Below are 24,634 nucleotides of genomic sequence, written 5' to 3'. Positions count from 1 at the left end.
TTTATCCGTGGAAACGGTCCGCTGGACCGTATCCGCGGATAAATTCTCTCGTGTGTATGGGGCCTCATTAGAGGCTTACCTGTAGGTAAAAGTTAGAAATTTGCCTATACAACCACTTTAAGGACTTATTGATGGACTAATGTATTAAATCTCATACTCTTTAGCAGCGCCACTACCCATTTTTTTTTTCAAAATTATTTGTGCTATGCATTTGTTTCTGATGTGATTGTGCTTTTTCTAAATACATTTTCTTTTGTCAAAGTTAACGCTATTTATATCACATAGCTGAGAACTCTGTTGTTTTGTTATGTTTTATTATTGCTTTGCTCTATAAATATGTACATTTTTCCACAAAGAGAGAATTTTTTTTTTCATGTGCCCCATTTTTAAAATATTCTCTAAAGCAGTAACTTGTCTTTTTGTAGTCTTTCTAGAGGTAATTGTATATAATTATCTCCTCACAAAAGAAGCATGTGTGAAAGCCGGGTGAATTTGAAATCATTTTATTATCTACAGATATGTATATTTCACAGGTGATAAATTATTAAAAGCCAACATGTATACCTGTGTAAAAAATAAAACTCACCACTTGACTCCGCACACAGATAACTGGATGTATACTATGCGCAGCTTTGTACAGTACACTAGATTTATTTTTTTTATGGTTTTACATTCTGGAAGCATACATCTTCCTTCATGTCAAAATCAGAAATAATTTTAAATTGAATACACTCTTGTTTCACATTGTATTTGTATGTCTGTAGAGGAAAAAACATCCGCCGTCCATACCAAAAACACATTTCCACTTGTTTCATGCTACATGTTAAAAAAGAACAATAGAAAGAAAATGTACAAGTGTTTCCCACTGTCCGTTGAACTGAAATGATACTTCAAACAGAATTCACTTATTAAAGACAGTAAGAGTTGTCATATTCAAAGTCAGTCTCCTGCATAAAATGTTCCCACAGACTATGAAAAACTGGTAACAATTCATCCACGTTGCCTTCTCTTCTCTGGTCGTTTCTTTAAAATATTGCAGAACCGGATTGGATGGTTATCTGAAGCTTTATTTATGCCGACCTGATGAAAAGAAAACAAAAAAAAGACAGCATATGTTAAAACAAAAACATTGTCTGGGGAGTTCAATAAAGTCCCAACAGGAAAAAGTAGGGCGCTTCTTCTTATGCCCTGTACACACGATCGGTTAGTCTGATGAAAACGGACCGATGGACCGCTTTCAATCAGACGAACCGATCGTGTGTGGGCCCCATCGTTTTTCTTTCCCATCGGTGAAAAAAAATAGAACCTGTTTTAAATTTTTCCTATGGATCAAAAACCGATAAAAAAAAAACGATCGTCTGTGGGGAAATCCATCGGTCAAAAATCCACGCATGCTCAGAATCAAGTCGACGCATGCTCGGAAGCATTGAACTTCATTTTTCTCAGCACGTCGTTGTGTTTTACGTCACCACGTTGGACACGATCGGATTTTTAACCGATGGTGTGTAGGCAATCCATCGGATTAGATTCCATTAGATATCCGATCGTGTGTACAGGGCATTACTGGATCTTTCAAGTGTGGGTCTGGACAAGGAATATTCTCACAGCTGGAAATGGCACTATGGCAGCTCTTCAAGGAGTAGAAGTTACTCTGGTATGAAAAGAGAAGGGCAGAGAATGCACCTTTAACGCAGTTTTAAAACACTTTCAAGGCATAAGCGTGTGGTAGGCTCATCATTAATGTATACCTAGTGGACTCCTGTCACTATGGCCCAGATTCTCAAAGGGCTTACGACGGCGCAACGCCATGTACGCCGTCGTAAGTCCTAATCTGGGCCGTCGTATCTATGCGACTGATTCTTAGAATCAGTTACGCATAGATAACCATTAGATCCGACAGGCGTAAGGCTCTTACGCCGTCGGATCTTAAATGCAATATTTTTTTTGCCCCCTAGATGTCGCCTCCGTCGTTTTCCCCATCGAGTATTCAAATTAGCTAGATTCGCGAATTCCCGAACGTACGCGCGGCTGACGCAGTGAAGTTACGACGTTTACGTTAGGCTTGTCCCGGCGTAAAGTTGCCCCTGGGTATATGAGGCGCAATCAATGTTAAGTATGGCTGTCGTTCCCGCGTCGAAATTTGTAAATTTACGTTGTTTGCGTAAGTCGTCCGTGAATGGGGCTGGACGCCATTTACGTTCACGTCGAAACCAATGACGTCCTTGCGACGTCATTTGGAGCAATGCACCCTGGGATATTCTTCGTTCGGCGCAGGAACACGCTTAATTTAAATACTACACGCCCCCTACCCGGCTAATTTGAATTAGGCGGGCTTGCACTGGGTGATTTACGCTACGCCGCAGCAACTTTACAGGCAAGTTCTTTGAGAATAAAGCACTTGCCTGTAAAACTTGCGGCGGCGTAACGTAAATCAGATACGTTATGCCCGCCCAGTTTTGCGCAATTGTACGAGAATCTGGGCCTATGTTTCCATCTCTCTGTGCCGTCCAACAGCTCGAGGGTGGATAGGATTGCCCAGTCAAGATGGCCGCCACTTTTCTGGGACCGCAGTAGAATGCACATGCCGGAATTGACATCAGGAAAGGGGCAGTGACACATTTTGAAGCATGCACACTAAGCTCCTTCTTTAAAACCCTATGATTTTGCAGAAGAAACTTAGTGTGCATGCTTCAAAATGCATCACTGCCCCCTTTCTGATGTCTCTTCCATCACATGCATTTAACACGCACAACATGCTTTCCACCATGGTCCCAGAAGTGCGCTGGCCATCTTGATTGGGCAATCCTATCCACCCTCAAGCTGCTGGATGGCACAGAGAGATGGCAAGAAGGTGACAGGAGCCCACCAGGAATACATTAATGATGAGCCTGCCAAACAATTATGTCCTGTATGTGTTTTTAAACTGCGTTACATAATAAACTGCTGGCATTCTGCGCTTACAGGCGTCTTCTCTGTCCTTCTCCAATAAAGTCTTAATGACCCTTTTCTGGTAGTATGGCTCCTAAAATGACCTGCCTGCCTGTTTTGGTAGCTTTACCAACACGTGCAGCAGATTCAGGTAATTCTTAATTACTCAACCAAATTAAAAAATAATTAATTACCTCCAGTTTTGTTAGCAAATTAACACCTCCCAAAGGGTTTGTATTTATGTCCATCCAGTCCTGAGATTTACAGCAAAGCCCTACATAGCAGAGAAGGGGGCCTGATCTTTCTCTGCAGCAGTTTTGCTTTCACTTAAAGTAGGGGTGTCCAAACTTTTTTCAAAGAGGGCCACATTTGATGAAGTGAACATGCGTGAGGGTCGACCATTTTGCCTGACATTCTTTGAACCATTAAAATTTGTGTTCATCCGAGCAACTAAGAATTCTCTTGCCTTTGTGGCTGTGTGTGGTGAAAAGATGAGCTTGGGCGTGTTATTTGGATCTACTGTATATATATATCTCTTTTGTGGCCCCAACGAATCCCAGAGCGCTGCTCAGAACTAAGGATGAACTTGGGCGTGTTATTTGGATATACTGTATTTATCAGCGTATAACAATCACAGGCTTACCATTGCCATGAATGCAGCCTCACCATTGCTATGAATGCAGTCTCAGCATTGCAATCAATGCAGCCTCACATGTGCCCTGAATGCAGCCTTACCATTGCAATCAGTGCAGCCTGATCGATGCCCATCTGCAGCCTCGGAGGGGACAGGGAGGGGGAGGGATGAGTGCCGTCAGATTACAAACAGGAGAATTTCTTGTTTACTCGGTGGCCTCTATAGGACAAAGTCCCGCCTCCTATGATAAACAGAACAGTCATCCAATGGCATCCCAGGAAACGGGACTTCCTATTACAGACACCGCCGAGTAAACAGGAGATTCTCTTCATGCAATCTGATGGCGCACGTCCTGTCCCCTCCGAGGCAGCGCCAATAAATACGGTATATATCTTTTATGGCCCCCAGGGCACAGGGCACATGTGAGGCTGCATTGATTATATATATCCAAATCCCTAGGGGGGCCATATTAAATCACCGGGGGGGCCATAATTGGCCGGACTTTGGACATGCCTGACTTAAAGAATCACTTACCCTGTGACTGATCAGTGAAATAAGGAGCAACACACTAATGAGCTCATCTCTCTGTCACTCTGCTCTCTCCTCATATCAGCATTCTACTTGCATTGCAGCACACCTGACTTTGTGTTGCTACTCCCTACCCCTCTCTGAGCTCTGCTGCACAGACCATACAGTAGAAAGCAAACGACTCAGGTCAAATTCAGGTACTTACACTAATTGCATTCAAAAAGTAAAATTAATAACATATTTATAATTACAGAGCTATATTAATTCTTGTGCCTTTCTTCTGTCTGAAGTTCAGCTTTAACAAATCAGCAGTAAATTATATAATGCATTTATATAGAGTGACAAGTAAACAGAAGAGAACACATTTTGGAGTATCCCAAAGGGTCTGATTTTGACTAGGGGAAAGCCCATGCGTTTTTTTTCTTTATTTTTTTTTTAATAGTCGGGTGCCAGAAATTGCAAGCGCGAGTCAATTTAAATGTGATTTGACTTTTTTTTTTTTATTAGAAATTTCATTTTTGCTCCAGCATGTTCTATACATGCTACAGATGCGCCACTTTACAGGCAGACTAAGGGGACCCCCATGCACTATATGTAAAGGAATTTTTTATTTTTATTGTTGCACTTTAAGCATTATTATAATTACTGCTCCTTTGAAAAAATAATTGCATTGATACATGTTCTCCAGGGCAGTACCCGGACCCCTATACCCCTTTTTATGGCCAATTACTTGCATATAAGCCTTCAAAATGGGCACTTTTTATTTTTCCTGTTCAGCTCCCTTAGAACTCAATGGGCTTCGCCATTCAGGTCAGAACCTTTCCCCTGTTCCGGTGTTCTGCTTCACACCGAACAGGGGGGTGTTCGGGCCATCTCTACTGTTATAGAAAGAGCCTGGGATCATCAGACAGCCACTTGTAAATGTAAACAGCCTTTTTTTAGACTCTCAAAACAGACAAACACAAACAGCTTTTTAGTCCTGGTATAATAAAGACAACTTAATGGCTCACCACAAGTATACCAGTCCAACACTTGTGTTTCGGGGGTTTCTGCCTGCACGGGGGGGGGGGGGGGGGGGGCTTACCACTAAGGCCTCAGGAGCTCAGCTAACTGTGTCAGTCTCCAGATAGTCCACACTTCCTCATATCTGTGAACCATTTCCAGACAGGTACTGATTCATTGCCTCTTTTAAAACCTCCCCTGCAAGCGGGTTAACCCTTTCAAGTCCCTGTAATCAGGGTTGGATACCCAAAATTGCCTCTTATCATTTCCTTTAAAGGAAACACAACTCAAATAATGAGGATGCATATTCCTGTCCGGGACACATCTCTGGCATCTTCTACAAGAGTTACAGTATATCATTGCTGAGTTTAAAAATCAAAACAAAAAAAAAAACTTAAATACCCAAAGTGAATTGCAAAATTTACTTACAATAGAAGATGCAATGCAACAGCATGGGCAGAATTATAATTTGACTGCATCTTTCCAAGTCTCTTTACACCCTCTTGTGAGTTTAGTAAGGGCAGGCACACAATCAGTGCTGTTAATAGGACAATGTGCCTATGTGGCAAATACCTTTGATGAATGCTTCTGTCTGATCCTATCTATGTTTACTAAAGATATGTACTGTGAGTTTATTTGATTCAGAAAAGCCAATAAAAGGACCAATCGACTGCATGAGTCGGGAAGGGGTATACAGACCAGTACCACATGGACTCAAAATGGTGGGAGACCCACTAACGTACTACAGCAATAGATACTAGACTGGTGAAAACAGGACCATTAGCACACAGCTAACACAAATATATTTGGAATTCTACTTAGTATGTGCCTTCAAATGCAGCGTACACTTCCTATTAATTAGGTTCTGTGAATAGACAAGCACGTAACGAGTTCTGCTCTATCAAAAACTATAGCTGAGAAGTACCCCTACTCACGTCTGCTCAGATTTATGCACTTGATTTAGGACATTATGCTGTGAAGGACTTTTACTGATTTATTGATTCACTTGAGGAATTTGTTTTGCCTGTGGTACCAGATACATCTTCTAGCATGAAAACTGTAGGGGAGCTATAATAACATCTTTCAATTTTCCAGCCTTTCATCTAGAAAATGACTGTGAGCTACAATCTAAAGAAACAAGGGACCAAAGAAGAATATTTCACAGGGCTCTGTATACCTTCATCCAAAATATAATGAAATATTGAAAGTCTGCCATGTAATGCTATAGCTAAGCTGATATACTGAAATCTACCAAGAAATTATTATGATTTGTGTTATTGTTACCTTTCTTATCCCAAGTAGAAATAAGATTTTTTTTTCAATGCCTGATTTTGATGGGTCAGTAGTGTATAAATGCAGTGCCATTATGCAATATAAGTCAGGAGGTAAAAAGCTCTACAGAAAAAAAACCCTAAAGAAACCCCCCCCCCCCAAAAAAAAACACAGAAAAAAAAGGAGGGGTAGAAACTAAAATACACACAAAAAAAACAAAAAAAAATAACAAACAGGGGAACCACCTTGACTCCAAGGCAATAGTGTAATGCCTCATAAACATGATCGGTTTTCCTGACGGGAACACTGCCATGTTTGCATTTGGTTGGGAAAACCGGCCGTGTGTATGCTCCATAGCAGTTTTCCCAATAGGAAATCTGCGAGCAAAAAAATTAGAACTTGTTCTCTTTTTTCCCGCCGCGATTCTCTGCGTTTTTTTGCTCGTCAGTTTTCCTATGGGAAACACTGCGAGGGAGCATACACATGGCCGGTTTTCCCAACCAAAGCTGTCATGGCAGTTTTCCTGTCGGGAAAAGCAACCATGTGTACAGGAGAAAAGCAACCGAGCAGGTTCCCGGTTTTCTCTGTGGACTTTTGACTGCCAGAAAAACCGATCGTGTGTTTGAGGTATTAGAAATAACATATATTAGTATTTATGTGATATATATATTTGGAGAGGAATTAATGAGCAGCTAATCATTTTTGGCAACTGTTTTTAAATGTTATGCTCAACGGTATCCTGGTATGTTGAGTGCTTCTAAAGACCACAGTATTTTGATTTAACTTCATAAGTTTTTTGAATTTATATTTCTACTTATTGGTTCCACCCAGTAGATGTGGGTTTGGGTTTTGGAGTACAGTCATCTTAATAAGTACATGTTTTGTACATTTACTGGTTCATAATTATGAGTTCAAATATTTGTTGCTTCATTATACAAAATGACACAATACCATGGATTCAGTAGAATACTTGATAAAGGATATTGTTATTGTAGGCATATTAGTGTGTTATTGTGTTTGCAAAAAAAAGTACTGCTTGGATGGAGAAGAAGGGGGTAGAAAAGCCCCAAAAGCTTGTTCTGAAAACTTAACTGTTAGTGCAAATAAAAAAAAATAACTGGCAGTACTCAACTGTGAATTGGAAATTTGAATACCCGAGACGGATTTTTGTGGATTATTGGGTTTATTTACGAAAGGCAAATAGGTTGTTCATTTTGCAAGTGGAGTTGCATTATGCACGAGAATCTGCCCCAGAACTTAAAATGTAGTAAAGTTTCACTTTGCAAAAATGTAAAAGTGAACAGCCTATTTGCCTTTAGTAAATCAACCGTAATATCCAGCTAAGACAGTACGTTTTTACTGAATCCCCAAAAAATTTAACAATACCTCAAGGATGGCCAGTCACATTCACTTAGAGTTAACTGGCAAAAGATTAACAAATAGTCGACACTTCAAGGATGACCAGATACATTCACGTAGCGTTAACTGGCAGAGAATAGAAAAGCAGTCAATTTCTAGAAAAATAAGTATTGCTGTTACAAAAGAAACCTATTAAATGAGTTAATGTATTAGCCATGTATGCATGGAGGCTGAATCTGCCATTATGGCAAGTCCTAGCTATTAATACTATGAATTATTATTAGATGCAATCACATGGGGTCTGTGACCTCTAAGGTAAAGATGTGGTTAGCACAACTTTAGTGGAGGAAGCCCTATAAATAACAAAAAAAGCAAGATGCCCCAATTTGGATTTTTTAACCTCCCTGGCGGTATGATTATTTCAGAAAAAAGGTGCTGAAAGCGGTACCATTATTTGCAAGGAAATTTGGCGTTTTATATTGTAGGCCTGTAATTCTTAGGAATAACTCACTTAAATCTGACCAAACAAGAGTCTAGTAGGCATCCTGGGGATGATTTTTTTAAAAAAACAAAATTATAAATTATAATATAATAAATAATTATAACAAATAATAATATAATTATAATAACAATTATTCAATAATGTAATCAACTCAAAATCACTGAAATTTGCTCAGTTACAGAATTGTCGCTGTCATTACTTTTATTTTTTTATGACGAATTTCCCCACAAATCGCTATCGCACAATTCTGAAAGTGATTATAATTTATTATCGCTGTTTTTTTAGCTGGTCTAAAACCATTTTTGACATAAAGGGACACTTTTTGTTGCTATGGACAATCTACAGTTTGCAGGCAGAAAGAACAGTTTTTATTATATAAAAGAAGATGTAGGGCACTGGGCAGACCACTAGGGACAAGGGGGGGGGTGTATTTTTTACATACAGTACTGTAATCTATAAGATTACAGTATACTGTATGTATTGTGTTTGTTTACCTTTTTGAATTTGGCGCCGTTCTCCGCTCCCGTGCGTCGTAACGTCGCAGGGAACGGAGATCGGCGGCACACAGAGGCACTGTGTGAATCGAGCGAGGTCCCGCTCGCTCACACAGCGCGGTGGCATCGCTGGATCCAGGGACAAGGTAAGTAAACCAAGCCTGTGGATTCAGCGAGGCGAGCCCGAGTCTGACTCGGGGTTACCGATCGTAGCCCAAAAATCTCACCCCGAGTCAGACTCGGGAATACTGCCAGGGGGGTTAATGCAAACACCTATTCACTAAAATCCCAGCTAGGCTTTAACATGTTAAAAAGTCATTTTTAATCTTTATTAAATAATTCCTGATGATTCTGCTATAAAGTTTCTTATTCAGACACTTCTTATTATGGGGTGACAGCCATCTTTAATTTGTGCTTCTGTGTTATCACCCTGTCACAAATGCCCCTGGTGGAGACAACAAAGACTGTATCGACCCACAATACATAGATATGGGCCTCCATTTTCGCTATGAAGATGCTTGATCAGAGCAACGGTGTGGCTTTGTTTTGCATTGGAGTTTGCTAACCACTTGCCGACCGGCGCACGAACATTTACGTCGGCAGAAGGGCACGGACAGACAAATGGGCGTATATATAGCACTGATCACTGTAAAATTGTGAATGTCCCAAAATAGCACCAAAAGTGTCTGATATGTCCGCCATAATGTCGCAGTCACAGTAAAAATCGCTGATCGCCGCCATTACTAGTAGAAAAAAATATATATTAAGAAATTTGCCATAAAACTATCCCCTATTTTGTAGACGCTATAAGCTTTGTGCAAACCAATCAACGCCTATTGTGATTTTTTTTTACCAAAATTTGTAGAAGAATTCGTATTGGTCTAAACTGAGGAAAAGTTTATTTTTTTATATTTTTGGGGGGATATTTATTATAGCAAAAAGTAAAAAATATTGCTTTTTTTTCAAAATTGTCGCTCTGTTTTTGTTTATAGCGCAAAAAATAAATACCGCAGAGGTGATCAAATACAAGAAAAAGAAAGCTCTTTTTGTGGGAAATAAGGACGTAAATTTTGTTTGGGTGCAACGTCGCACGACCGCGGAATTGTCAGTTAAAGTGACGCCGTGTCGAATCGCAAAAAGTGCTCTGGTCTTTGGGCAGCCAAATGGTTCGGGGCTGAAGTGGTTAATTTCGATCCAAGGACACACTTGGAGAGGACTTCAGTGAAATATAGGAAAATAAACAGTGTTTATCTCCAGGCAAACAGTTTTTGTTGACCATGCAATGTAAAATACATTTTAGTATGCTTTTGCTAGCATTAATAATATTAAACTTCCAAATGTACAAAATATGCATTAGCAATACAATAATCACCAATACTCATAATTAAATTACTCTAAAAATGAAAAATACAATAACTGAATGATAGGATGGCCGAGATGTACCAGTGCAGTTGGTTTTAGATATGACTAGAATTAAACTATATACGGTACATCTAGGTATAGTGGAAGAATACAGAATATCTTGCATAGCTGCCATGAGGAATTCCACATGACATATGGTGTTTATTCTTGTTTCTACTGCCTGCAAAGAACATTTGGCAGTTGTCCAATCTAAAGTAATGGGCACTCTTGTTGCTATACAAATTCTATGTGATTTCTGTACAGATTTAACTTTGTCAGCTGTAATACTGCTAAGCAATTGGTGACAGTAGGATATATAGATGAATTATTGGTTCTAAAATCACATCAATCTCTGACAAGCAAGTATTTCAGTTTCAGTAGCAGCAAACAATGTGGTACATTGAAGTTTCTATAAATATGTGACTTCTGTGCATTTGAAAAAAAAACCCTGCTACATTTGTCAATTATCTAATAGTCATTTAGCCCTGGTTCACACTGGGCTGCGGGAGTGAAGCCGTACGAGTTAAGCAGAACTCGCACGGCTTCACTCCCGCTGGCAGTCCCGATTTTGGCCGCGATTTAAGAGACATCTGTGCAGGTTTCTGCACAGATGTCAATGTAAATCGCAGCCCGAAATCGCAAAAAGTAGTACAGGAACTACTTTTTGAAATCGGTGCAGCGCCGCATATGCGGCGTCGCACCGATTAGGACGGTGTCATTGCCGACAATTGCCGGCAAATGCCGCCGATTTGAGATGCGATTTCACATGTGAAATCGCATCTCAAATCGAAGCAAATCGTATCCAGTGTGAACCTGGGCTTAGGGCCCTTTCACACATGCGGACCGCTGACAGCCATCATGTCGGATGAAATACGGACATACATGTATCCCTATGGGATATCGGGTGTTAGTCATTCACTAAGCTAAGGGAAAATGTCATAGCAAAGTGAAAAGTATAGCCAACAAAATAAAGTGAATGGTATATTTGCTTTTAGTAAAGCAACCATTTAAAATTGATATGTGTTCTAAGCTCAAGCTGTTGAGTCAGTATGACAGCCAAGGAACTGGCTTCCTCAATATATTCACACTACAGGTTTCCTTTAAACACAACCCTTAGGCATATCATGTTTTCAATCTCTTAGGTGGTTTAATGGGTTTCCACCCTGGTGGTAGCTACTTCTGGAAAGCTAACTTTGGGAAATGCTATGGTTTCAGTAGATATTGGATTAGTCAGATGACCATGGATGGCCTCTTGAGAAAATGCTGATGTAATAAACATCCAGGAGCTCAAATTGAGATACTCTATTGCGCATTTCTACATTGCTTTTGAATAAATTATAGCAACTTCTAAAAAGCTGTGAGCGCGTGAATGTAGCTATTGGCAGTTATGAATTGGCGCTGAGAGCTGAGGCAAGACAAAGGTGAAACGGTTGGCTAAGAAACAATTTTCTTCCTAAAATTATTAAGGACCTTATTGTATGCCAGCTTCTTTACTATGGAAATAGACTGAATTGTGCGTTACATTTACCGTATATTATAGCAAAGTTCCAATGAGTCATGTAACTAATGTGGCAGAAGTGGCGGAATCCATCAAACATGACATATCACCAATTATGATAATATTTGAGGGTGAAATCCCTTCCGTCTGGCAAAGCAGATTGACAGCTACTTTTTGCAAGATCAGTTCATTCAGTTTTATCTTGAATATATATATATATATATTTTATAAAGATGTCATTATTGGCAATACATTATAACAACAGTACTAAACGATTAGAGTTCTTGCTTGTGGTTTAATATAATAAGTTGTCTCAGTTTGTAGATTACTTTATATTAGTGGAATTATGGCAAACCCCACATTTTGGGCATTCTTAACCTGCCTAGTGGTATTCCCGAGTCTGGCTCTGGGTGGAATTTCAGTACCATTAGCGGTATCCCCGAGCCAGACTCGGGATCGCATTGCAGGATCCAGGCAGAGTTACTTACCTTGTACCCTGGATCCTGAGATGTCTCTCCGCTGTATGAGCGAGCTGTCTCCTCGCTCGATTCACACAGTGCCCAAGTGCTGCCGAGCTCCGTTTCCTGCGACGTTGTGACGCACGGGGTGAAGAATCGGCGCCAAATTCAAAAAAGTAAAAACACATAATACATACAGTATACTGTAATCTTACAGATTACAGTACTGTATAAAATAATAACACATCCCCTTTGTTCCTAGTGGTCTGTCCAGTGTCCTGCATGCACTTTTATATAATAAAGACTTTTTTCTGCCTTGAAACTGGAGATTGTCCATAGCAACCAAAAAGTGTCCCTTTATGTCAAAAGTGGTTTTAGACCAGCTAGAAAACAGCGATAATAAATTATAATCACTTGCAGAATTGAGCGATAGCGATTTGTGGGGAAATTCGTCTTCAGACACTGTGTTTTTGATTTGATTACATTATTGAATAATTTTTATTATTATTATATTATTATTTGTTATAAATATTTTTAGTCATTTATTATATTATAATTTATGATTTTGTGTTTCAAACTTTATCATACCTGGGATGTCTACTAGACTCTTGTTTGGACAGACTTAGGGCCCTTTCACACGGGGCGGATCAGTAATGATCCGCCTCCGTGTGTCCGTAAGCTCAGCGGGGATCGCTCTGTAGATCCCCGCTGAGCCGTCGGATGACAGGGTGGTCTTCGCACACTGTGCAGGGCCCGCCCTGTCTTTTCTCCGCTCTCCCCTATGGGGGGATCGGATGAACACGGACCGTGTGTCCGTGTTCATCCGATCCGATCAGCAGACGGAAGAAAAAAATAGGACATTCTTCCGTCTGCAAAATCGTTTTTTTTGCAGAGACGGGTGATTATGGATCTTTGCGGGTGATTACGGGTGTCAGCGGATGTTGATCCGCTGACACCCGCAATCACATAGGGACCAATGTATGTCCCTTTTTCATCCGCAAACGGATGGATGAAAAAGCGGACATACGGTCCACACGTCTGAAAGGGCCCTTAAGTGAGTTATTCCTAAGAATTACAGGCCTACAATATAAAACGACAAATTTCCATGCAAAATAATGGTACCGCTTTCAGCACCTAAAATCTGAAATGATCATACCGCCAGGGAGGTTAAATGCTAATGCCTTTTTTTACTTTTGGAATATGCATCTGTTGTGCAAAGGTAGAGGTAAATAAAGGATAAAATAGGTAAAAAGCTAAAATTTCGAAAAAAAATTATCCCTTTTTAAAGCAAGACAAAGAAACAACAACTGGTTAAATTGTGTGTAATAAATAGAACTTTGCTGCAGGTCAAATTTATAATTGGAGCAATCATAATAAAAAATGTACACGTTAATTGTTAATTGACACATTTGATTTTACGGAATTTAAAGTTATAGATACAATTTTATATTGATTTATACAAAAACATTTGTAAAATCAACATCTGTATCTTTTTTTTTAAATATCTGCTCCACATAAATATATATGAAACTATCTGAAACATCCAATGTTAAAGTACCCTAAAATAAACTTGGGGATTAGTCATCTTTTTTGGTAATGAAGAATTAAAGAATTAAAGGCAACACATTATCTTTGTGATCACTCTGGAGAGAATTAAGAGATTGATCTGAAAGTATAGGCCACCCCTAGGCCATTTATATAATGGCGATTCAGGGATCTCAGGGATCTCCAAATTACGGCCCTCCAGCTGTTGCGGAACTACACGTCCCATGAGGCAATGTAAATCACATTCACAGACATAACTAGGCATTATGGGAATTGTAGTTCCTTAACAACTGGACTGCCATATTTTGGAGACCCCATCTATAGTGTACCTTATACAATTAGATAGCCCCTTAGATATTTTTCTTCAGAAGGTGATACATGATGCAACCAGTACTATTCTTTCTACATTCTTCTCAGTGGTCAGTGGGAAGAAAGTCCCCTTCATTGGTGGTCAGTGGGAAGAATGTCCCCTGCATTGGCGATCAGTGGGAAGAATGTCCCCTTCATTGGTGGTCAGTGGGAAGAAAGTCCCCTTCATTGGTGGTCAGTGGGAAGAATGTCCCCTCCATTGGTGATCAGTGGGAAGAATGTCCCCTGCATTGGTGGTCAGTGGGAAGAATGTCCCCTGCATTGGTGGTCAGTGGAAAGAATGTCCCCTGCATTGGTGGTCAGTGGGAAGAATGTCCCCTGCATTGGTGGTCAGTGGGAAGAATGTTCCCTTCATTGGTGGTCAGTGGGAAGAATGTCCCCTTCATTGGTGGTCAGTGGGAAGAATGTCCCCTTCATTGGTGGTCAGTGGGAAGAATGTCCCCTTCATTGGTGGTCAGTAGGAAGAATGTCCCCTTCATTGGTGGTCAGTGGGAAGAAAGTCCCCTTCATTGGTGGTCAGTGGGAAGAATGTCCCCTCCATTGGTGATCAGTGGGAAGAATGTCCCCTGCATTGGTGGTCAGTGGGAAGAATGTCCCCTGCATTGGTGGTCAGTGGGAAAAATGTCCCCTGCATTGGTGTTTAGTGGGAAGAATGCCCCCTTCATTGGTGATCAGTGAGAAGGATGCTCCTTACAGGTCCTCCTTGCAATTTAACTTACCCGCCTGAGGACTCGCTCTGCTCTCCGCCCCCCCACCCCTCTCTTCCCGCTCTCCGCCCACTCTCCACCCCTCAGCACGTTCTCAGGCCGCTCTCCGCCCCTCTCAGCAGTTTCTCATCCCACTCTCCGCCCCTCAGCACGTTCTTAAGCCATTCTCCGCGCCTCCTCTAAGCCCGCTCTCCGCCCCCTCTCAGCCCCGGTTCTCCGCCCGCTCGTCGCAAAAAATAATTAAAAGGTGAAGCTCTCCGCCCACCAGCATGTTCTCAGCCGGCTCTCCGCCCACTCTCCGCCCTCAGCATGTTCTCAGGCCTCCAAGCCTGCTCTCCGCCCAATTGTCACAACAAAAAAAAAAGTATTGGGTCATTTGCGCGAGTACAAGTACTTGCGCAAATGCCTAGTATCGGTCCCGATACTAGTATCGGTATCGAGACAACCCTAGGTAAAAGAGAGGTGACACATGAAGTCAAGCTTAAATTAATTCCATAATAGAAAATAAATTAAAGCTTAAAACAGTATTAAACCCCAAAACAAATATGTATTATATTCCAGCTTACTATATTCCAGCTTACTATTTCTCAAATGTGGTGGCTTTATCCAATTTATTTTCTTGGGCTTTTTTCCTTTACTTTCAAAAACCTGTTAATTTAGTCAGTAAGTCTGTTATTTTTCAACTCCCTTTTACAGATCAAGCTGTCCAGACAAAGTCAGCAATTAGAGGGTTGAGACAAACCATTTAAAACCATTTAACATGGGTGCTTACAGTGGTTAGCTTTTATTAATTTATGTAAAACCTTTATCCCAAAAGGAAAAATAACTGGTGCCGTGATTTCCTAAAAAGTGTTAGCAGAAGTTTGACTTTAACTTGTTTGTCAAGTCGATCTAAATTTGCTACTACATCTAACACTACTCCCTCCCTAGATTGACAATGCTGCTGTCGAAATGTGCCTATTAGACATGTGCACAGAATTTTTTTTAATTTTTTTTTGTTTCGTTTCGTATCGTTCCGTAGGTTCGTTTCCGTTCGTTTTTCGTAAGACGCCCGTTTTCCTGTTCATTCCCGTTCGTTTTTCGTACGACAAGATTTTTTCGTATTCCGATCGTTTCGTATTTTCCTTACCGTTTTATTTTCATACATGCGGGATGGTTCGTTATTCTGTTTTAATTCATGTTCGTTACTTGTTAGACAATCATTTTCGTGAATTTTCGTCAATGATTTGCATTCTGTGTTTTGGATTCCTTTTTCTGTTCGTGTTTTCGGTCGTGTGTTCGTGTGACATCTATGACAATTTGTTGTGGATGTCATGTGGGCATGTGACTGAAGATACGAACAGAAAAAGGATTTTCGTCATTTTGTACTTTCGTAAATATATTGCGGGATTCGCGGCACTTTCAACACGCGGCTCATCCATATTAACTATTGTTAAGTCCCATACACTTGGTCAGACTTTTTTAACAACAAACATAAAAATGATCGTTTTCCGTTCGTTCTCAGAAAATATGTTCGTTTTTAAACTCCATCAGAAAACCATTTTTGTGTTCAAAAGTCTGGCCAACTGATCTCCCTTCAGATGAAAATCCACAGAAAAGTTTATTTGGCTTTACTTTACTACTCAGCACAAAAGAGAAGCTGCTAACTACACTCACTGCCCATTCAAAAAAACGAAAATTACATCTGTGGCAAGGGATTTGCATTCTGTGTTTTGGGTCCTTTTTCTTTTGGTGTTTTCGGTCGTGTGTTCATGTGACATCTGTGGCAAAAGATTTGCATTCTGTTGAATCCAAAATACGAACAAAAAAAAGGAATTCAAAATACAGGGTGCGGGTCTTTTGTTGTGGATGTCGTGTGAGCATGCGACTGGGGATGCGGACAGGGAAAGGATTCAAACAAAATGCAGAGTGCGGGTCTTTTGTTGTGGATGTCATATGAGCATACGACTGAGGGTGCGAACAGAGAGGGGATTCAAACAAGATACAGAGTGCAAATCTTTTGTTGTGGATGTCGTGTGAACATACGGCTGAGGATACGAACAGAGAGGGGATTCAAACAGGATACAGAATGCAAATCTTTTGTTGTGGATGTCGTGTGAACATACGGCTGAGGCCCCGTACACACGTCCGAGGAACTCGACGGGCAAAACACATCGTTTTGCCCGTCGAGTTCCTTGTGAAGCCGCCGAGGATCTTGGCGAGCCGAAATTTCCCATTGAACAATGAGGAAATAGAGAACATGTTCTCTATTTCCTTGCCGAGGTCCTCGTCGGCTTCCTCGGCCGAAAGTGTACACACGGCCGGGTTTCTCGGCAGAATTCAGCTCCGACCGAGTTTCTGGCTGAATTCTGCTGAGAAACTCGGTCGTGTGTACGGGGCCTGAGGATACGAGCAGAGAGGGGATTCAAACAGGATACAGAATGCAATCTTTTGTTGTGGATGTCGTGTGAACATACGGCTGAGGATACGAACAGAGAGGGGATTCAAACAGGATACAGAATGCAAATCTTTTTTTATAGATGTCATTTCCGTTCTTTTGCCGTTTTCGTTTTGTCGTATTTTCGTCGGATCGTTCATTCGTATTTGCGGTTGTTCGTTATGCGGCTCATTCGTAATCCTGTCGTTTTTGTATTTTGGTGATTTAATTTTTTCGTATGTACACATTATTCTGCGGGTACGAAAATAAACATTTTCGTACGAAAATAACATTCGTACGAACGGGAATGCACATATCTAGTGCCTATGTTGCTCCTCCATCCAGAATGGAGACATCAAAAGAAAGAAAGGTTTTAACTGGCTGGATTACAGTGAAAATAAAGAAAACAAACAAAAAACAAAGAGAACAAATGCAGCCCGTACATGTAATGTTTTTTTAAACTGCAATATTTTACATGATTTATTTTGGGTTTATTGTCACTTTAACCTCCCTGGCGGTATGATTATGTCAGATTTTTGAGACTCAAATTGGTACAATTGTTTTGCATAGAAATTTGGCGTTTTATATTGTAGGCCTGTAATTCTTAGTAATAACACACTTTAATCTGTCCAAACAAGAGTAAAGTAAACATCCCGGGTATGATAAAGTTCCCGGGTACGATAAAGTTTGAAACATGAAATCATACATTTTAATATAATAAATAAGTATAAATAATTATAAAAAATAATAATATAATAATAATAAAATGAATTTCCCCACGATTCACTATCACCCAATCCTGCAAGTGTTCTAATTTTCTATCGCTGTTTTCTACCTGGTCTAAAACCACTTTTAATGTAAAAGGGACACTTTTTGGTTGCTATGGACAATCTCAAGTTTTCAGGCAGAAAGAACAGTATATATAATATAAAAGTGCGTGCAGGGCTGTCAGGTGCGTGTATGGAGATTGAGATTCTAAGAGGGCTCCCCTTGCGGCTGAGTGCAGCGCGCCCCTGGAGTTGGGAACAGGGAGAGCGGTGCCCAAGGAAGCATGGTTCGCTTGTTTGCAGTCAGATGAGCTTAGCCACTGAGGGGTGACTGAAGCAGGCAGAGCTGAACTTGCTGGGGCAGATCCTCAAAGAAATTACGCCGGCGTATCTGTTGGTACGCCGTGTAATTTCAAATTTTGCGCGTCGTATCTTTGTTTTGGTATCCACCAAACAAGATACGACAGCATCTGTGTTAGATCCGACAGGCGTACGCCTTAGTACGCCGTCGGATCTAAGATGCAATTTTCCACCGGCCGCTGGGTGGCGTTCACGTCGTAATCCGCATCGAGTATGCAAATTAGCTATTTCCGACGATCCACAAACGTACGAGTGGCCGTCGCATTCTTTTACGTCATTTCCGTTCGGCTTTTTACGGCGTATAGTTAAAGCTGCTATCTGGTGGCGTACTCAATGTTAAGTATGGCCGTCATTCCCGCGTATAATTTTGAAAATTTTACGTCGTTTGCGTAAGTCGTCCGTGAATGGGGATGGATGCCATTTACGTTCACGTCGAAATCAATGACGTCCTTGGACGTCATTTGGAGCAATGCACCCTGGGAGTTTTGACGGACGGGGCATGCGCAGTTCGTTCGGCGCGGGGACACGCTTCATTTAAATGAAACACGCCCCCTACTCGCCGCATTTGAATTCCGCCCCCTTACGCCGCGAGAGATACACTACGCCGCCGTAACTTACGGCGCAAATTCTTTCAGGATTCAAAGATTTGCAAAGTAAGTTACAGCGGCGTAGCGTATCTCACATACGCTGCGCCCACGCAAATGTATGTGGATCTGCCCCGCTGTGTTCAGGTAAACGGAGAAAACAGGAGCCAGGCCTGGGGTCGTACACAGATAAGTCAGTCCAGAGCAAACACAGGGGCGAGCCAAGGTCATACACAAGCAGGGTCCAGAAGCAGGCCAAATATCCAGTGAATAAATAAGAGTACTGTACAGTAGTACCACAGTTATTCTGTGGAAATAAGAAAATATTTACAACATAATTCAGTGAAGCCCCAACTTACATTTTGATCTTTTTTTTCTCTGCTATTATTTACTTAGAAATATACACTTCTCACAAAATCAAATCCAGATACATTTTATGTTGTGTATTGTTGTAAACTGAAAATCATAGTTATATATAACTATAGTTTCTTTAGTATATTTGTGCATTCTAATATGCTAATGTTATGCTGCTATGCATTCTAATATTTCACTATTCAAAATTATTTATAGCTCTCTTTATTTAATGAGACTACATGCACAAGGATAAAATTGCCTTAATTTATACAATAATTGAATTTTGGCTCCAAGAGCATTTTAAGAAAACCCTTAAGAATTTTAGAGGCACATTTGGAAACGCTTGCAAGATACGAAGAGTGAGTACAATTTTACACCATCTGGCGTACAATGAAGAACTATTTACAAATATGTTATGCTCCATCAGCTTTTTGCTAGACCATAAGATTTTATTTTACTGGACCAATTAAATTTTTAATCTACACACGGCTCTACAAAACCAAGTCATTAAATAATGATGTGTGTTTAGCTCAAACGTTCTGCTGTGCCAATGACCAGCTGATACAGTAAGATATTGCAATCATACATTAAAGCTGAGTTTTCCTGTTTAAAGTGAAAGGCCTATGGAAGACAGAGCAAACATCTTGTACTTACCTCTTTTTAGAGTAAAAACACCCAGTACATTCTGGTATAAGGGCACAGCTATACTGGCGGTGAAGAAGTGCTGGGACGAAAATATGGAATGCCTACTCAGGCTGCTAATAAACTAAGGGCTAGATTCAGAGAGAAATACGTTACTCCGCGGCGGCGTAACGTATCCCATTTACGTTACACCGCCGCAGGTTTACAGCGTAAGTGCATGATTCACAAAGCTCTTACCTGTAAACTTGCGGTGGTATAACGTAATTCCACTCGGCGCAAGCCCGCCTAATTCAAATGGGGCGGGCACCATTTAAATTAGGCGCGTTCCCGTGCCGAAAGTTCTGCGCATGCTCCGTGTTCAAATTTCCCGATGTGCTTTGCGCGAAATTACGGCGCCCCAACGTTTTTTTTTTACTGCGACGTGCGTAACGGCGTTTCGTGTTCCCGGACGTCTATTTTTTTTTTTCGAAAATTCGACGCGGGAACGACGGCCATACTTTAACATGGCTGATCTAAAGATAAGCTATGTTAAAGCAGGTGTAACTTTGCGACGGGAAAAACCGACGAGCGACTACGTACGAGATTGCGACGAACGCGCGGATCTTCGTGGATCGCCATAACTAGCCATTTGCATATTCTACGCCGACCGCTATGGAATCGCCACCTAGCGGCCGCCCTAGAATTGCATCCTAAGATCCGACGGTGTAAGTCAATTACACCTGTCGGATCTTAGGGCTATCTATGCGTGACTGATTCTATGAATCAGCCGCATAGTTAGGACGGGCGGATCACAGAGATACGACGGCGTATCAGAAGAAACGCCGTCGTATCTCTTCTGTGAATCTGGCCCTAAATCTGTTGCATTGTCTTTTATGGGCGTAGTGCAGATTATTTTTAAAAACTGCAAACTTTCATGTTGAGTCCAAAGGTTTACTTGATAGGCAATGAAAAATGTTGTTACCATTTAACCTCCCTGGCGGTATCATTCTGTCTGAAATTACGTACCAAAAGCGGTACAATTATTTTGCAAGGAAATTTGGCATTTTATACTGTAGGCCTGCAATTCTTAGGAATAAGTCACTTAAATCTGACCAAACAAGAGTCTTGTAGGCATCCCGGGTATGACATTTTTTTTAAAAAACAAAATGATAAATTATAATATAATAAATAATTATAAATAATTATAACAAATAATAATATAATTATAATAAAAATTATTCAATAATGTAATCAACTCAAAATCACTGAAATTTGCTAATTTGCAGAATTGTCGTTGTAATTACTTTTATTTTTTTATTTTTTTATGACGAATTTCCCCACAAATTTCTATTGCACAATTCTGCAAGTGATTATAATTTATTATCGCTGTTTTCTAGCTGCTCTAAATGCACTTTTGACATAAAGGGACACTTTTGGTTGCTATGGACAATCTACAGTTTGCAGGGAGAAAGAACAGTTTTTATTATATAAAAGTACATGTAGGGCACTGGGCAGACCACTAGGGACAAGGGGGGTGTGTATTTCTTACATACAGTACTGTAATCTATAAGATTACAGTATATTGTATGTAATGTGTTTGTTTACTTTTTTGAATTTGGCGCCGTTCTCCGCCCCCATGCGTCGTAACGTCGCAGGGAACGGAGATCGGCGGCACACGGGCACTGTATGAATCAAGCGAGGACCCGCTCGCTCACACAGCGGGGATGCATCGCAGGATCCAGGGACAAGGTAAATAACTTTGTCTGTGGATTCAGCGAGAAGGTAAGCCGCGCCGCTGCACGCTCTGCATATCTACCCTGAGCATGACTCGGGGATACCGATCCTAGCATGGAAAAACCACCCCGAGTCACGCTCGGGGATACCGCTAAGGAGGTTAACAACCAGTTTATTTACTCTGTTACAGTATATTCACATAGCTCCCAAATGTCCCTGATTTTGAAGGACTGTCTCTGATTCCCCCCGAGTCCCGCTCTTTCCTCCTCATTTGTCCCTCATGTTGGTCTGATCTATATAGTTGTATATAAAATGCACTACTTATCTATCAAAAAGTGTTTCCTAGTGTTAAACCTTTAACCTTGTTAAATAAACATATTTAGCCACTTGTATCTTTAAATGCAACTTTTAGAAGTAGCTAAATATGTCACAAGCGTTAGCTTTCTTAAATCACATCATGGCAGTGCTTATAATGGAAGAGGGAATGTCAACATTTTGAGCCAATCAGGCTACACTACTTAGCATAGTAATGTTAGTCTAATACTGATAAAATGCTTACAGATTAGGGTTAGGAGAAGGGAAGCGATTTGGTTCGAGTTGAATATGGGTGCAACATGAGAGCCTAGCGAATGTTGTTTAGAGGGGCCAATAAGGGACTTAAGGAGTGATTGTATAAGCCGGCTCCCTAACTATAAAAATGTATGGTTCCCAGCAGTCATACTGACAACATCCTTACCCTTGCTAGGGAAAGCATTGGAAACTGCTTCTACTAAAATGCATAGAGACAGATTAGTGTGGGGTTTGAAGGCACTGTTCCCTTGTATTAGATATAAACCCTTATTATTGACTGTTTAAGTGAGCACAGTGCTGTGTATGTGGGGAATTTTGGGTAGGGGGTAGGACGATTTTTACCTCTTAATGCTATTGATTTCTTGTAGCTTTTCCACAACTTATCCACATCCGTCATAACAGGCGGCATGTGTTTTCCATAGGGTATATTTACCAGTTTTTACGTGGCTGCAATTGTTTTTTTTTTTAACAGCTGGTCCCTGTCCACATGTATGTTTTCACCAGGTATATTTCCTTATTGTTGAGATTATGGGGGACTTGTTCATGATAGATACAAAAAAAAAAAAAAACAAGGGACTGGAGAGCCCTGCTTAAATACTATTTTATTTTTCGTTGATTTCGTAAGTTAATTGTAAAAATGTATGTCTGGGAAAAACAATAAAAATACTCCATGGGCCAGATTCAGAGACATTTGCGGTGGCGTAACGTATCGCATTTACGTTACACCGCCACAAGTTTTACGGGCAAGTGCTTGATTCACAAAGCACTTGCCTGTAAAGTTGCGGCGGCGTAGCGTAAATCCCTCCGGCGCACGCTCGCCTAATTCAAATGATCCGGGTAGGGGGCGTGGATCATTTAAATTAGGCGCGTTCCCGCACCGAACGTACTGCGCATGCTCCGTTTTGAAATTTCCCGCCGTGCTTTGCGCGAAATGACGTCGCACCGACGTAATTTTTTGAACGTCGACGTGAGTTACGTCCTTTCCTATTCACGGACGACTTAAGCAAAAAAAATCAAAATTTGACGCGGGAACGACGGCCATACTTTAACATGGCAAGTCTATCTATACGCCACGAAACAGCAGCTTTAACTATACGCCGGGAATAGCCGACTAGCGACGACGTAAGAGAATGCGACGGCCACGCGTACCTTCGTGAATCGCCGGAAAAAGCTAATTAGTATACCCAACGCGGAAAACGATGCAAACTCCACCCAGCGGGCGCCGAAGTATTACACCTACGATCCGAAGGCGTACGAAGCCGTACGCCTGTCGCATCGAAGCCAAAAGCCGTCGTATCTTGGTTTGAGGATTCAAACTAAAGATACGACGCGGCAAATTTGAAAGTACGCCGGAGTATCAGTAGATACTCCGGCGTACTTCTTCTGTGAATCTGGCCCCATATGTCTTTGGAACACATGCACATCCCCATATGCTTTGTCTCCACAAAAATGCCACAAATACAGAAAACTACCCTTGATCTTACAGAAATTTAACAAACTCCCCCCCCCCCCACAAGGAGCTGACAACTCTGCCAATTGGTCCTTTTTTATGTATCCTATCATCTCAGTGCAAACATATAACCAACAATTATAAAGAAAAAGAGCTACGTGGAGGATGTGGATGAAGTATGAATATACTCAACAGAATATACTGCAGAAAAAATGTGAGTTTAATGTTGACCACTAGACATAAAAAATATATCTCATAAAAAGATCAATATTTATTACAAATCATTTATTAAAAAGACATTATCAGCAGCTTAAAATCACATTAAATACATATTGCCCATGGTTTCCACGTATATTTGTCTATGCATTTCATGGAAGAAAATAATAATGTGCTCTGGGAGATTTTTATAGCAAGTGTTATAATGGGGACTTTAGATATAGCCGGACTGATTTATATTTTTTTGATGTTTATTTAGAAATGCTTATGTGAGTTTGGATATACAGTATGTTTCTAAAACATCTTTGTAATTCAGTTATAGCCAAATCTTTTGCATGTGGGCCTTTTGTTGGACATTTATTCCCCCTTATTTCCTTCCCTCAGTGAAGTTCCTTGATGTGCCTACAGCCTGGGATGATGTAGTGGGTTCATCATCACACATATCGTTTGGGTAATTTCTTTGTTTTTTTTTTGTTTTTTTTGGCGCACAAGTTTTTTCTGTCTGATAAGTTGTATATCACTACTGATGTATTTGACACTTTATGACACACGTTTGTTAATTTGTTACACATCCTAGATGTATAATGTTTTTGAATTGATATTTTCCAGTGTTAAAACACTGTTAGAACCGGTTCACACAGGGCAAACACGACTCTGGGCATGACTTTGCGAGGCGACTTCAGCGTGACTTCTGCGCGACTTGGGGCGACTTACAAGGCGACTTCACGTCGCCTCCAGGACAGGCGACTTTGCCAGTGGCCAATCAAACAGTAATCAGCTCTCTGGGAGGGAGGGATTTGCCTGAGAAAACTAGTTTCTCTTTCTGTAAAGTTGCTTCAGTTAAGACAGGGAATCCAACTTGGAG

General features: G+C 40.8%; 1 protein-coding gene across 1 annotated transcript in view; it reads right to left on the bottom strand.

Moving 5' to 3' along the window:
- Positions 1-487: 487 nt before the first annotated feature.
- Positions 488-24,634, bottom strand: part of NKAIN3 (sodium/potassium transporting ATPase interacting 3) — a 646,854-nt gene continuing 622,707 nt past the window's right edge. The window contains exon 6 of the mRNA XM_040354267.1: positions 488-1,080. Within this exon, the coding sequence (XP_040210201.1) occupies positions 1,067-1,080 (14 nt within the window). The 3' untranslated portion in view covers positions 488-1,066. The remainder of the gene's footprint in view (positions 1,081-24,634) is intronic.

The sequence above is a fragment of the Rana temporaria genome, chromosome 5, assembly GCF_905171775.1.
Source record: "Rana temporaria chromosome 5, aRanTem1.1, whole genome shotgun sequence".
In the NCBI taxonomy this organism is placed as follows: domain Eukaryota; kingdom Metazoa; phylum Chordata; class Amphibia; order Anura; family Ranidae; genus Rana; species Rana temporaria.
Note: the sequence above shows the minus strand (reverse complement) of the source record. Positions and strands in the feature narration are given on the sequence as shown.